Raw genomic sequence first — 14,227 nt, 5'->3', positions numbered from 1 at the left:
GGACAGTAACACGAATATCTTTCCGTAGATCTATTTACACATCGTACAGCACATGTCTAATACAAGGTCTTCCGCATATATACACAAGTAAAAGTAGTATAGATACAGACATTAACTCAGCCATCGTACATATCTTACACGAGATACTGCATCTGCAACTTATCTCCCGTCCTCGGCATCGTCTCAATAGCCCTAACTGTATCGGGCGCAATTTGCTCCACCACCTCTCTCACCCAGCCACCCATGTCGGGATTGAATCCTATGCCGTTCGACTCGTCTCTTCGCACCTTCGCGTACGTGGCCGCTAGAACCACCAGTGTCTTGTAACGCGGTAGTACGCTGCCTCTCTTCATGTCAAAATGCCGGAGCTCCATGAAGGAGTAGCCGGGTTGGAACTTGCGGATCAACATGGGGTGCAGGAACGCCCAACCCGGGAACTGCGGCATGAGGTACATCTCGCAGGCGGAGAAGGCATCGATGACGCGGTTGCGGGTCGCGAGGTGCTGGATTAGTTCGTTCCAGGTGAGGTTGTCGACGATGAAGCCGTTAGAAAGCAAGCTGTTGATTGTGCGCTGCGCTTTCTGCAGTGCCTCGGGCGTGTCTTGTTGCATCAGCGAACGAATATAGACCCGCGCAGCACGGAACAAGACCTGACGCCGGTTCATCGCAATCCGTGACGCGTTGAAGCGCTCCAGAACGGCGGGATCGGTGATGGCGTCGAATGTTGGAGTTGGTGGCTCGGGGGACATGACCTGGCTAAAAGTCTTGGCGAGGCGGCTGGCTTCTCGGAAGACAAGCTCCCAGCATCGCTCAATTTCCTCATGTTCGCCGGCCCTGTAGTGGGTTTCCATGATGGTGGAAAGAAGGATGATGGGGGCGGAGTAGTTTTGGTCATCGATTGGCACTTTAGATGCCTTTTCGATAAGCTCCTTGGCTACCTCGAGCGCACCGCGGGTAGTGTATAGCAAAATGAGAACGGAAAAGTAGCTTTGGGGAACATTACTCAGTTCGGGCGAATCGATGTAGCGTTTATGTGAAGGTTCATCGTTGGCGATTTCGTGGCCGTAGTCGGACAAGAGGCTTTGCCTCAATTCCTCTTCCACACCGACCAGGCGGGCTTTGGAATCTTTCACATTCTCAGCTCTTAGCTTCAAAAGTTCCTCCGTTCCCTTAAAGAGCAATCCCATCTGCCGTAAACTTGGCGTTTGGTGGAGTCGCACGTGCTTCATCCGTTCATACACGGCTTTGGCTCGCTGAGGTTGACCCTCCCGTAGGAACCCACTTATGCAAATAGCGTAGTGGAAAGCATAGACACGCATATTCTCATTCGGCATTGTGTTTCTCAGGATCTTGAAAGCGCCATTCGTCTGCCTCGCTTCGATGAATGCGCGCATGAGGGCTCCGTAGGTCCAGGAATCCAGAGGTATGTCGAAATCCTTCATCTCTTGGTAGAGGCGTCGAGCGTCAGTCAGTCCTCCGCCTAAAGCATGGTGGGTAATGAGCATGTTCCACACGTGAGTGATTTCAACGTCGCCAAGGGTGCCAGCTTTCCAACTTCTAAGTATGCCCAAGGCGACCTGTTCAGCACCGTCTATGTCGCCAGCATTTAGAAACGCTTGAACATATCCTGATCTCGCCCGTCTGTCGGTCTCAAGAGGGACGTCGAGCTGTTTCGCTCTGGAGAACAGTGCTTCAAACGCTTCAATGTCTCCTCTGGCAGCGCACAGATCTAGCATGGGGCCAAAAGTGAAGACATCAGGCTTCGCTCCTGACTCTAGACAATTATTGAAGCATTCCAGAGCCCCATCGAGATCATCTGCACGAGTGAACGCAAGTAACAAGGCGTTCCAACTTGCCGTGTTGGGCACCAAGTTGAACTCGTCGGTGATGCGTTTGAATTGTGCGATTGCGCCGGGCACATCAATTCGCCGAGCGTAAGCGTATGGTAAGGAGGTAAGAATGTGTAGATCAACTGCAGATGGGAATCGCATCCGGAGAATGTCGAAACACTCGTGAACTCGATCGACCAATCCACCTCGAGCATATAAATGTATGAGGCTGTATAATACTGCGACATTGAACGGCTCACGTGCATGGAATGATTTTAGGTCTTCTACCATGGCGTCGACCCGGTCGTAGCTAAGATGTCTAGCATGCTGAATAATGAGCGTATGCATCACGGAACGCGACGGTCGACGGCAGTGACCGTCTAGAGCGTGCTGGCGCCAAGTCGTGTACAAATCGAGGAATATCTTCCGTTTGCGTGTGTACCCTTGGTAACGGGGTATTTGCAAAAATGCCGGGATAATATACTCGTAAAGTGGTCCCATGGGAAGATTGAGAGCGTGAAGGTCCTTGAACAGGCCGGTGAAGAAGTTATAGATATATTCTTCGTCCGGTTCTGGCATGTTGACCACTTCCCACATGACGCCAGGCACGTAACCATGAACGAACAGTTGCAGGGCTTCTGTATTTTCCGTGGTGGAGTTGAGTTCGTGTTGGAACTGGTTAACGTAGCTGAAGAAGTTGCGTAGATGCTCCCTTGGCTCCAAAACATCCTGAGCCTGGCCAAATAATGGACCCCAGTTGTCCCAGTGTTTCTGACCGTGGGCCGCCGTTTTGTGCCATTCGCTGACTTTAATGTTGTTGCGCTCTGCCCATCTCAGAAACCCCTTGAAGACACGGAGACTGAGATCCCACTGGTCGTCCTGAATTGTTTTCTTCAGCACTACATCGATGCCAGCACGTGTCGGATCGAATCGCTCGGAAGCTTCCTCCAAATGCTGTATCGCAGGTCCAATCATTTTGAGAGCCACATACGCATTCACGGCCAAGCGATACGATGATGCGCGCCGATGTTCCGGGGGAATGCGTTCGAACAATTGCAGTATCCGGTTTGCGGTGCGGGAACAGATGTTGTTGTCCAGATAGTCGAGGAGATCGCAGATGAAGTCAGTAGAGAAAGAGGTATCGACCGATGCGGAATATAACTGCCAGGCCAACTCTTGCTTATCAGCTTCTTTCGACCAAAGAAGCTTCCGGAGTGCCTCGTCAGGAGCACTCTCTAGTAGGAGCTCTTGCATCTCCTCTTTGGCTTGCAATGTTTCCAGATCGTCCACAGGCTCTTCGCTCGATGGTTGCCACTGAGAAGTGGAATACTGTCGCGTTCCAGCACCCAACATGCCCCTCCTGCGTATCTCAGCCGCGTCGGGTCCATATGAAGACAGTCTCCGTATGAAAGCGAGTGTCTTCTCGGGGTATAGAAACTCGAGAAGCGGCCCCTCGTAGGACCTTGTTGTCGGTCTGCTCCGTCCGGAATCGTCAACGTCACCGGCGGTGTGATCTGGGACTGTCGAAGCGGCCCACCATGAGGGTAACGCCAGGTCGCTCGCACCGTGGTGCCAGAAGGAGGAGTGGAGCATGCGCCGGGTCCGCAGGCACGGTTTGGGAGCTCGGAGGAGCTGTCGGCCGCCGGATTCGAGGCATGTCGAAGCCCGCTCAAGCATCACCCGCCGCGTCAGGAGCGCAGCAGATGACGCCGCTAGGATTGCTGGGGTCTGTGGCGATGTGCGCGCGCGATGGTTGCGGACGAGGGCTGGGAAGAGCTCGAGACACGGGAGAGGCGATCGCAGCTTCGCATGCCTTGTGTGGGTGGCAACAGTGAAAGGGGGCCAATTGGAAAGGCACAAACTCCGGAAATGCACAGTGCAAGGAAAGACAGTATTATACAGGCGCGAAGCGGCGGCCAAAGAGAGAACACGGGCAGGAAAGGCGATGGCGTTGTGAAGGTGCATGGAACTTTTTCGACCACGGATCACGAGATGACTAGACGGGCTAGCGCAGGCCCACGCTGCTACACACGGTGCCCCTCCACATGCCACCATTGAACAATACGCCGCCATGGACATCACCAAATTCGTCGCCGACCACCGGGAGGCTGCCTTCCTGGTGGGCGACTACAGCTCCTACCGGGCTCAGCTGTCGCGCCGGCTGCGCATTGTGCGCAAGAAGCTAGGTCGCGCGACCGCCAAAAATGCGAAATACACGGGGAAGGCGCCCGTGACGGCAGAGGAAGTGGGCAAGAACGTAGAGTATGAGCGCACGCCGTACATGTATATCATCAGCTGCTGACGCCACCAGGTTCCTCCATCTGCAGCTCCTTACTTCGGAGCGGGCTTGGGCCCATGCCATGTCCATGAAGACTTCCCACTCCGAAGACAACGCAGACCAGAACATCAGCGGCTCCACACGGCAGCACATCATCTCGCGACTGAGCAAGGCATTACGTTACGCAAACGACACGGTGAAGCTGCTGGAAGACCGCGCGGCCAGCGGAGCATCTGACATCGACGTGCTGGAGGCTCGCGCATATGCATATGCCCTGGCTGGAGCGCAAGAGTTTGAGAAGCAGGCTGAGGGCATCAGGGCCAAGGATGCCGCAGCGAAGCGCTGGATACCGTGTCTGGCCAACTTCTCTGCCGCCCGTGTGATATACAGCTCTCTCTTCAAGGCAACGAAGAAGGATCTATTCAAGGAAGTGCTTGTCGGAACAACAGACCCCAGTATACGCTATGCTGCATATCAGCACCGGATACCCCGCACCGTTGGTGTGCCCTCGGTCGCGAAGAAGTTCTTCCCCAAAGAGGACGCGGATCTCGTCAAGGCAGTAGAGAAGCTGGACCCTGCAGCGTTGCAGGATGAGGAAACCACAGCTTCGGGTGCGCACAGCTGATCAATGCCCTTTTCTTCGCTGACACTCACTGCAGGTTCCACAATTACATGGCGGGGTCGGACAGCAAACATAGTTGATGCCGCGATTGGGCAAGCGCTTGTGTCACTCGAGTCTGCGACTTCGAAGCTGGCTGAGAGCCTTCCCGCATCACCTTCGACCAAAGATAGGGCCAACGCCTACGACGATGTCGCAATATATACCCAAGATGCAGCCGACGCCACACGAAGAGCGATCGAGGAGCTAGAGAAAGAAGGCGTCGATGAAGGTGACTCGCGGATGCAGGATCTACGTGTCACAAGCCTCGCGGTCAACTACGACCTCATTGCATGGCGCGTTGGTCGCTACCGTGTTCTGATCGGCACAGATGATGGGCTCACCTTCCCTCCCAACTCTCCGCAGAAACCAAAACGGGCGCGCAAGGATGGCAAAGAATGGGTGGAACGAGAGGAGCCAACCGGCCGGAAACTGGCGAGGCTCCGAGAGCGAGTTGCGTTGTACGATGCAATCCTCCAGAGCATAGACTCGGTCAAGGATTTGAAAGGTGCTACGCGCGATGCTGGCTTTGTGGCTGAGCTGGACGGTCAAAGAGCTTACTACCAAGCTTTGAAATGTCTGAACCTCTCACACTCCCATGCATTTCTCTCCGCCCCGAGACAGGCGCTTGCGCTCTGCAACCGCGCCTTGTCGCTTGCGTCCCAAGCGGTCAGCTCCCCGAAGCCCACGGCGTCATCGTCAGACGCACCGAAACTCACTGTCTCTGATAGCCAGGCGCAGACGCTCCAGCAGAATCTTGAAAATCTTACGCTACACTACCGTGGTCTAGTGGCTCTTTCGCAGCTGTCCTCTAATTCGGACATTGCTTCAAAAGCAAACCTCACCAACGCCGCACCTGTTGTTGAGAGGCTGAACGAGTACCCAACTTCTGGCAGTGTTGATCTAAAGAACCTGGTTACCTGGCCGCCCAAGCTCAAGCCGGTGCCTGTGAAACCACTATTCTTGGATGTGGCGTGGAACTACGTCGAGTACCCCGGGCAGCAGAAGAAGGCCCAGGAGCCGCCCGGAGAGAAACCACAAGCAGAGACAGTGCAGGCAGAGGAGGCGAAGCCAGCGAAAAAGGGTTGGTTCTCATTTGGGCGGTAGTCGAGGTACACGTAGGCACGCCGCAGGGGCTGTTGAGAGTCAAATCTCGTGACCCCGGACGGTTTTTATTGGAAATCTACGCCCGCTTTGGTGAGCCTGCGCGGGGCACTGTAGCCAAAATAAAGTTGTTCAAGACGAGGATACCGCTTGCAGACATCGATCCTCTCTACATTGTGCAATAGTTTTCTGCGTTGCCTTTATTCGCCCACAACAGCTCGTATGAGCATCGACAGATGGCATCGACATGCAGCTCATTGGACACGACGCGTGACGCACGGGCATCAAGTCGCGGAATGATAGCCGTTGCTTGTTGTGGGGTTGGCCTAGCGCGCAGAATTGTTTGCGTGCCCCTGAACGATCGGATAAGCGCCGAACCTATGCGGGCACCTACTTTACGAAGATGGAGCTAGGAACCTGTCTCATTGAAACGACGAACCGCCGTCAGCCCTGAGGCACGGGAGTTATATCAGGCTGATGGTTCAGCTGCACTGCGAGGCTCGGAGTGGTTCTGTTTCAATGGGTGGCCGCCGCTGCGGCGGAAGCTTGTACCAAAGAAGGAAGCCTGGGTGTACGCGCATGGATTGACGGGGATCGCGGTCGCGGCGATCTCTGCACAACAAACGTAAAACGGGCAGTCTCGAAGAAGACTGGAGGCGCTACACGGTCTTGTGAGGTCATGCAGGTCACCAAATTAGTTCTAATTACGATGGGGTGGGTGCGCGATAGTGCCTATCGATTCTGATTAACACCCCTAGCATACGGGCTTTGACCCCTTAAGCTTATCCCGCGAACGCGAAGAAATGCACCCTGTCCCTCACTTCTGCTTTGTTGCTTGAGTCCTACACGTTCGTTTGAAAGCCTGCTCGCTCGAGCACCTGTCGTTCTTTATTCACGCTCACTTGGTCCTTTCCAGTCGCTCCTTCTCTGCTTTGCCCGCGACGTGTTTACCCAGCGTGTCTGTACAGAGACCTTTGCACTCCCAGACCCGCACGCCTTCGACCTTCGGTATCTCCGCGAGAGACGTCCAGCGTTTCTCGCTTTAATACACCACGGCCTCCGCAACGCTGGCTACATCAGTGCTCCCGCGGCCCCAGGCCAGCGAGACGTTCCGCCGACCCTCGATCCTGCAGGCATTCGACCTGCCCGCCTTCAAGACGGCGCCCACGTTCGACGACAAGCCCTCTCTGCCGTCGATCGGCCATGAGATCTCGCGCCCCTCTTCAACGTCGACGGTAGCCTCCTTCTCCACGAGCCAGCGGCACGGCAGCCACGCCTCGGTCCAGCTGCCCGCCCTTTCCACCCTCGCATCGGCAGCCGCACCCAGCCCCGCAACCGGCAAAGACAGTAATGACTATAATGATAATACCATGATGAGTGCACGCACACCGCCGATTACTGTGTCGCCTCCGCAAAGGTGCGTGCAATTGATGCCGTGAGCGGGTCGACGTTGGCAAGCACCTTGCTCGAGCTTGGAGCTGCCCGCCAGTAGCGCCTTCCCGTCTTATCGGCCTTGGCGCCGCCTCGAACTTTTCATTTCGACATCTCGCTGACCGCTGTGCAGACTCCCTGGCCACAGCATGACCTACGCAACCGCCGCGCCCGCCACCGCTGGTGGAAATGCAAACTCGCCGGTACGTAAGCACTCCTTGCTGCTGTTGTGGAGGCCGTGCCCCTCGCAACGTGTGCTCACGCAGATGTTGTTTGTCTTATCACCTTATCGCAATCGATAATGCCTGACCAACATCGAACTGACCTCTCCCAGCCTGTCTGCCAGAACTGCACGACGAGCACCACACCGCTCTGGCGACGCGATGAGTCCGGTTCCGTGCTGTGCAATGCCTGCGGCCTCTTCTTGAAGCTGCACGGTCGTCCGCGGCCCATCTCCCTCAAGACCGATGTTATCAAAAGTCGAAACAGGGTCAAGACGGGCGGGCCTGGCGCTCGCAAGAAGGTACGTAGCTTCCCATATACTCACTATAAATACTGATTTTCCATCCAGCCTGGTGAGATGAACGGTCTCCCTGCCGCGCACCCCGACGCCGATGCCTTCCAGGGTCTCGCGCAGCACCGTCGTGCATCCGGCAAGATCTCCTCGGGCATGTCCGATCGATCACATTCGCCAATCTCGCGCACTGGCACTCCCGGCTTCCCCCACCCATCCAACATCGCTCCCCAGCACATGTTTGACGGTGCTCTACATGGCGATTTCCACTCGCCTTCTTTGCCCAACTTTGGCTTCCGGCAACCCTCTCCCGGTGCCATGTCCCTGTCGAACGGCTCTCATATGGAAGCTCCACCGCCATATGACACGCTAGCAGCGCAAAATACTGCCCTGAAGACGCGCGTATCCGAACTGGAACTCGTTAACGACCTGTTCCGGGGGCGTGTCACTGAATTGGAGTCAAGCGAGCAAGCTGCACGAGAACGGGAGTCGCAGATAAGGACCGAGCTGGAGGAGGCCAAGCAGCGGGAAGCGGACCTGAAAAGGCGGTTGGACGAGCTAGAAGGCGAGGGTGCTGAGGGCCCGCGGCACAAGAAAATGCGTCTTAGCGACCTTGTTGACGAGAGCCGTGCCGGCTCTCCGATCAGCTCTCTGACGGAGTGACATCCGCCAATGGCTCGGTCCGCTTATTCGTAACTTTAACGACATATTATGCACGCTCCTTTGGGATTGCCATTGCTGCTCTCCGGGCCCAGAGCCTGGTTTTGCTACTTTCCCAACGAAAGCAGGAACTCCTGGGGCTCATCGGACCCACATCACCTTCTCCTACTCTGTTAAAGAGCTGTGCGTCGACGCTCAAATGCTCGCCTTAGGTCGTCCTGACCACTTAATGTTTTCAATACCACTGTCGAGCCGGGTCATGGCTCTTGTACTCTAATACCTCTCTTCGTTTCAGTCTTGTGTTCAGTCTCAGGGGGTCCTGCGACTGTGGGTGTGTGGTTGCTCTGGTAGATGTATGGATGGTTAACGTTGGATGGGCTGCTAAGTTTCCATACGAGGCATGAGATTGCTTCCAAAAGTTTAAATGGGATAGCGAATGGGATACGCCGTAACGTCGGTTCTGAGCTTTGCTTTTCGGTGCTTGCATCCTGCGTGTTTACAGATTCCATTCTCACTTACACACAAGCAGTGCAGTGTCCCAAACACCGGGAGCCCAGGCTATATCTGACGCCACCGATCCAACAATGGATTTAACCGTAGTTCTGGGACGAACATCACACGCACGTGGAGACTAGATTTGGAAAGCAGTCGGGGTCTTGGTCTACACTCGCTTGCGGTGCATACGAATAAAGTGGGGAGCAGGCGACTAGCGATTGGTGCGAATATAGTGCTGGAGGATGGAGACCCTAGCTAGGCTGGGCTGGATGTCAGCCATGGCTGCCTCTGGGAATGGAACGCCGGGACGAGGATGCGGTGGGACGTGTATAAGAGAAGAAGACGACGACGGGTATCAAGACCTTCAAGAGTGAGCACCGCAAAGGTTGTTAAATGAGAATGAGGGTCTTTGAATTTCTTGCTGTGGGAGCGGCGTTGGGCCTTGCGAGCAAGGTGGAAAGAGTGGTGGATCTGGGATATGCTAAGTACAAAGGGAGGAGTGTGGGTGATGGGACGACGCAGTGGCTGGGTATGCGGTATGCGGCGCCGCCGCTGGGTGAGCTGCGGTTCAGGGCGCCCGTGGATCCCCTTCCCTCCAAGCCGAATACCATCCAGGATGCGTCGAAGGTGAGTTTACTTTCTCCTTTCCTTCCTTCCAAAGCAGTCTTCTTCTTCATGCCTCCCCTCCCTCCCTCGAGGTGATCTATCTGCTGACGAAACACATGTGTAGTTTGGCAATATTTGCCTTGCCCAGAGCCCGGATGACTGGACGTATAAGCCCACTAAGAGGTTCACCGTCGGCGAGGATTGTCTTTTCGTGAATGTTTTTGCGCCGGAGGGAAAGAAGAAGGGACTGCCGGTGATGTTTTTCATCCAGGGCGGCGGGTTTACGAGTAATTCGAATGCGAATGCTAATGGTAAGTTTTACCTCAGATTCTTGGTAAGATGAAGGAAAAAGAAGATCTAACGGGTGAACAGGAAGCGACCTTGCGAGGATTGGTGACATGGTTGTCGTGTCGATCAACTATCGGGTTGGACCGTATGGGTTTTTAATGGGTGATGAGGTGGTGAATGGGGGTGGGTCGACGAACAATGGGATCAGGGATCAGCTCAAGGCGTTGGAGTGGACGAAGAAGCATGTTAGCAAGGTAAGCCAGCGCCATATGAGTTTCTTAACATGACTGCTGATGAGACCAAGTTTGGCGGTGATCCGAATCACATCATTCTGAATGGCGCCTCTGCGGGTGCTACGTCGATTGTGATTTTGATGGGTTCGCCTTCCGTAAAGGGTAGGAAGTTATTCAAGGGCGTCATCGCGGAATCGACAGCTCTGGTTCAGTTGAAGACGCTCGAGGAAGGTCAGGTGCAATATGATTGTCTGGCAAAGGCGGCCGGGTGCTCGGGGAACTCTTCCCTTGAGTGCCTGAGGAAAGCAAACACGACCGCATTATTAACAAAAGCCTGCAAGTATGTCGCCGTTCGTAAAATTCCTAGACCTAGTGTTGACACTTCGCAAGCTTCTCCCCATCTTCCGACAAGGATATCCTTCCCTCCCCTCTCCTCATGAACGCCGCCTACGCCGACACCCTTCGCAACACCCCTTCAATCTTCGGCACCACTGCAGACGAAGGCACAGACTTTGCCCCCAACACCACGAACTCCACCGCCGAATTCCGCGGCATCTTGGCCTACATCGCGCCCTTCCTCTCCTCCTCCGCGCTTGACGGCCTCGTCGAAATGTACGCCTCAGGCCCCCAGCCAGCCTTCCCAAACGTAGGTAATTACTGGCGCGCAACCAGCAACGCTTATGGCGACATCGCATTCAAGTGCCCTACGCGCGCCTACGCTGGCCAATCGTCGTGGGTGTATGACTGGGTTGTCCCCGATCCAGAGGACGAAGCGAGCGGCAGCGGGGCATATCACACTGTCGAAAAACACGCGATATGGGGTCCTAACAACACGGACGGGAATCCGCCGAAGTCATATCGACCTGGTGGTGTGAATGCGGGTGTTGTGCCGCTGATGCAGGGGTATGTGACGAGTTTCGTGAGGTGGTTGGATCCGAACGTTGGGAGGGCGGAGGGGGCGCCGAGGTGGGAGAAGGCGAAGGATGGGAAAACGTTGAGGATTGGGGGTGTAAGTGGGTCGGGGATGGGGAGTTTGGAGGAGGTTGAGGGGAAGGGCTTTGCGGAGAGATGTAAGAGGTTGCGGCCGGTGCTTGGGGCGTTGGAGGTTACGCCGCCGGCGGGGACGAAGGTTGATCTGGCGGAGGGCTGAGTGGTGCATTCGGGATCATTTGGGCGCTGCTAAGTACACATGAGCGCAACTCAATGTTGCGGAAATGGTTCGCCAACGTGCAATTCAGTGACGATCATTTAAAGAGCAAATGACATTAAGAAGTAATAGTGAAACGTGGATAGAAATCAAGCACAGTACTCTTCTTAACTACGCACAACATACTATACCCAGACCATCGGAAAAGATCGAGAACGACAATCTAGTATATAGGCATGTCGTCCTCATCATCATCAGATAAACCCTCGGGTAGCAGACTTGTTGGTCTTAAGAAGTCGCTATACGGATCCAACGGTCCTTCATCGATATCCTGGGACACTTGATTTTGGTCGTGCTCATTCGACGTCACTTCAACGCTATTCTGAGATTCTTGAGTTTCTTTAAGTTCCATCCTAGTTTTCGCCCCCAGGCTGCGGAGAATTTCGACAATTTCCGTAGCGTTTTGCCGAATAGCAATATCAAGAGCCGTAGTCTCCCTGTGCCTTCCAGTGGGAGCATTAAAATTGATCTTCGATCTTCCTTCATGCTTGAGAAGTAGCCAGATGATGTCGAGGTTTCCACGCCACACAGCGGCTGTTAAAGCTGTGTCAAAAGAACGCCAACTTTCTTGATTTACGTCGATTCGGGGACAGTCAAGTAGCATCTTCACCATCTCAATACTACCATTTTCCGTGGCCGTGACTAAAGGGTGATTCCTGTTGGGGTCGATCCGTTCTTTCGAAAGTAATAGTTCCAGCGCTCGGGGATGCCCCCCTCTAACGGCTTCGTACACAGAACTTTCACCTGACGAAAAACTGGAATGTCCTAAGAGTAACAGCAAAGAATCAGAGTCGCCGTTTGCTGCCGCGATCTCTATTGGCGTGAAGCCATATTCACCATAGTTGACATCGATGGCAGGGACATCCATGAGTCGTTTCGTGATTGTCCTGTGACCTAAAGCGATTGCCCAGCTGAGGGGAGCCAAACATGTATCATCCAAAGTGTATGTCGCAGCAAGGACATCTTTTTGGAGCAGATCAATAATCTTGTATTCGTGGCCTCGCGCGATTGCTCGGACAAGTGAGTTTACCGCATCATTGTTCTGAACTCTGCTATCTTCGATAAGCACCTGCCCTGTTTGGTATTGTCGATAACACGCGGATGCTATAATTTCGTGCATGGGCCATGGAATACCTCCAAAGAACTTAATACTGTCATGGGATAGTAGAATTCTGACTGCGACCTCTTGTCCCCGACGTACCGCAATGTCTAAAGGGGTATCATGGTGATTGAATTTACGTGTAATAGGCCATGCGTTTACGTCAATCCCAGGATACGCAAGCAGCAGTTGTAAGATCTCCGCTATTCCGAGCTTTGCCGCATAATGTAATACTGCTCTTCCAGACCGATCGCTTGCGTTGATATTGAGTCCTCTATGGACAAGGAGATGACGCAGGACCGCTACACTTTTTCTGTTAACAGCCACGTGCAGTAGTGGTTCGTCGCCTTGGTCGATGACTTGTCTGCCATAATGCTCGATGAAAGCCGCGATCGCATGAAGGTTCTCCGATTGTACGAGATAGGAGCCTAGAAGTGTGGCTGGAGGCCTACTGATTTCCCGTGACAAGAGGACGCTCATGTTCTCCCAGTTTCCAGCCCGTGCAGCTTCTTGTAACGGTGTCCGGCCCATTTTGTTGCACTCGTTTGGTCTTACGCCCATCGAGAGAAGGTATCGAATAGCCCCAGAGCTTGTGGCTGTAGCCGCAGCATGTAATGCATTGGATCCATCTGCAGCGATCGTAAACAGGTCCACACCAACCTCATGCAGCTGTTCCAGCAATGCAATATTACCAGCCGCTGCTGCATCGAAGATTGAGATGGAGTACCTTTCAAGTGCAAAACTGGCGGCAGTGGCATCTGGCTTGTCGGGGTAATGCCTTACAGTATTTCTGAGTTCAGAGGGAGGATTTGAAGCAAATTGGTGCTTTCTGCGTATGTGCTGGGCTAGATTGTCCTTGCGCGTTGCTTCGAAGTCACACTCTGCAACTGTACAAGAATACATCTGCTGTGCAACACGATGACGCAACCTTTCGTGGCGGCGAAGATCTGTTCGTAGCCCGAAACCTTTTTGGCATTGGTTGCATCGGTGTGGCTTTGAGTGTGTGTTCTGATGTTGACTTGGGTCTATGTTAGTATCGGCAATGTCCACTACTACAGTGACCCTTACTTGTACAACTGCAATTTCCTGAACTGCTTCGAACAAGATTGACATTGGAACAACTCCATGGGATGTCCGCAAGTGGGTTCAGTCCGTATCGGATTGCTGCAACCGCGGCCGCGTTGAGAATTGTGAAGCCTAGTTACGAGGTACTTTTGGCATCCGCCGACAGTGTATATCGACTAAATAGCTGACTGTCTGTATAAGTATATAGATTTTCTGCGGCGGATCAGCCTTCAGCCTTGGTTTAATGACTAGTTGCATACCCGGAGCTTCCAATCAATGGACACAGGGCACCGAATCGCTAAACTATTGGCGGATTCATCGTGCAGCACGGAAGCACTGGCATCCGTTGACGGCGGAAAAGATGGCATCGATCATAAGGGACCTCGTATCCGCTGAATTCACACTTTGTCTTCGTTCGAGAGGCAATCACACTTCACACACGTTACTGTTTCCACACCCACAAGCGTCTACGCTCTTGACAAAAGGTTTCGACGGGCAACACACACGATCGTCAACGGCCCAGTTCCAAGATACCAGCAACTGAATTACCAAAACTCCGATACAATTTAATTCAGGTCGTCCAAATGTCGTTTGCGGAATCCGATTCTGTTCCTCGCGAGGCTGATGAGTGAGTTTTTTTTTTTTTAACATCATGCAGTTATGCCTTTTTCCGCATCCCCAGAAGCGCAGATACCAGAAAAGCTCAGCCGCATGTCGCTCAGCAATGCTGCTACAACCTTGCCATTCCATTCTTAGCGAT

The 14,227-nt window shown here is 53.8% G+C and overlaps 5 protein-coding genes across 5 annotated transcripts; 3 read left to right on the top strand and 2 right to left on the bottom strand.

Moving 5' to 3' along the window:
* Positions 1-11: 11 nt before the first annotated feature.
* Positions 12-3,783, bottom strand: CC84DRAFT_1164381 (TPR-like protein). The gene has a single exon (XM_018178476.1). It carries the CDS (start codon positions 3,420-3,422, stop codon positions 135-137), a length of 3,288 nt encoding a protein of 1,095 aa, XP_018036337.1. The 5' UTR covers positions 3,423-3,783; the 3' UTR covers positions 12-134.
* A 117-nt stretch (positions 3,784-3,900) lies between these two features.
* On the top strand, positions 3,901-5,872 carry CC84DRAFT_1091785 (uncharacterized protein; the record flags this gene model as incomplete). The annotated part of the gene is made up of 3 exons (XM_018174412.1): positions 3,901-4,091; positions 4,141-4,718; positions 4,797-5,872. 3 exons carry the CDS (start codon positions 3,901-3,903, stop codon positions 5,870-5,872), a joined length of 1,845 nt encoding a protein of 614 aa, XP_018036336.1.
* Positions 5,873-7,242: 1,370 nt separating this feature from the next.
* CC84DRAFT_1176054 (GATA type zinc finger protein Asd4) lies at positions 7,243-8,477 on the top strand (the record flags this gene model as incomplete). The annotated part of the gene is made up of 4 exons (XM_018180188.1): positions 7,243-7,286; positions 7,434-7,503; positions 7,635-7,823; positions 7,872-8,477. The coding sequence occupies 4 exons, from the start codon at positions 7,243-7,245 to the stop codon at positions 8,475-8,477; spliced, it is 909 nt and encodes a 302-aa protein (XP_018036335.1).
* Positions 8,478-9,368: 891 nt separating this feature from the next.
* CC84DRAFT_1187053 (alpha/beta-hydrolase) lies at positions 9,369-11,587 on the top strand (the record flags this gene model as incomplete). Its single annotated transcript, XM_018180900.1, has 6 exons — positions 9,369-9,596; positions 9,748-9,886; positions 9,948-10,117; positions 10,168-10,436; positions 10,487-11,105; positions 11,471-11,587. The coding sequence occupies 6 exons, from the start codon at positions 9,369-9,371 to the stop codon at positions 11,585-11,587; spliced, it is 1,542 nt and encodes a 513-aa protein (XP_018036334.1).
* A 22-nt stretch (positions 11,588-11,609) lies between these two features.
* On the bottom strand, positions 11,610-13,711 carry CC84DRAFT_1244808 (ankyrin; the record flags this gene model as incomplete). The annotated part of the gene is made up of 3 exons (XM_018184165.1): positions 13,471-13,711; positions 11,914-13,420; positions 11,610-11,837 (listed from the first exon to the last, which is right to left on the bottom strand). Exons 1-3 carry the CDS (start codon positions 13,527-13,529, stop codon positions 11,610-11,612), a joined length of 1,794 nt encoding a protein of 597 aa, XP_018036333.1. The 5' UTR covers positions 13,530-13,711.
* Positions 13,712-14,227: the final 516 nt, after the last annotated feature.

The sequence above is a fragment of the Paraphaeosphaeria sporulosa genome (genome assembly GCF_001642045.1).
Source record: "Paraphaeosphaeria sporulosa strain AP3s5-JAC2a unplaced genomic scaffold CC84scaffold_5, whole genome shotgun sequence".
NCBI lineage: Eukaryota > Fungi > Ascomycota > Dothideomycetes > Pleosporales > Didymosphaeriaceae > Paraphaeosphaeria > Paraphaeosphaeria sporulosa.
Note: the sequence above shows the minus strand (reverse complement) of the source record. Positions and strands in the feature narration are given on the sequence as shown.

Coding starts and splice junctions, on each gene's coding strand:
- CC84DRAFT_1164381 (XM_018178476.1), bottom strand. CDS start 3,422: ATGCTCCACTCCTCCTTCTGGCACCACGGTGCGAGCGACCTGGCGTTA.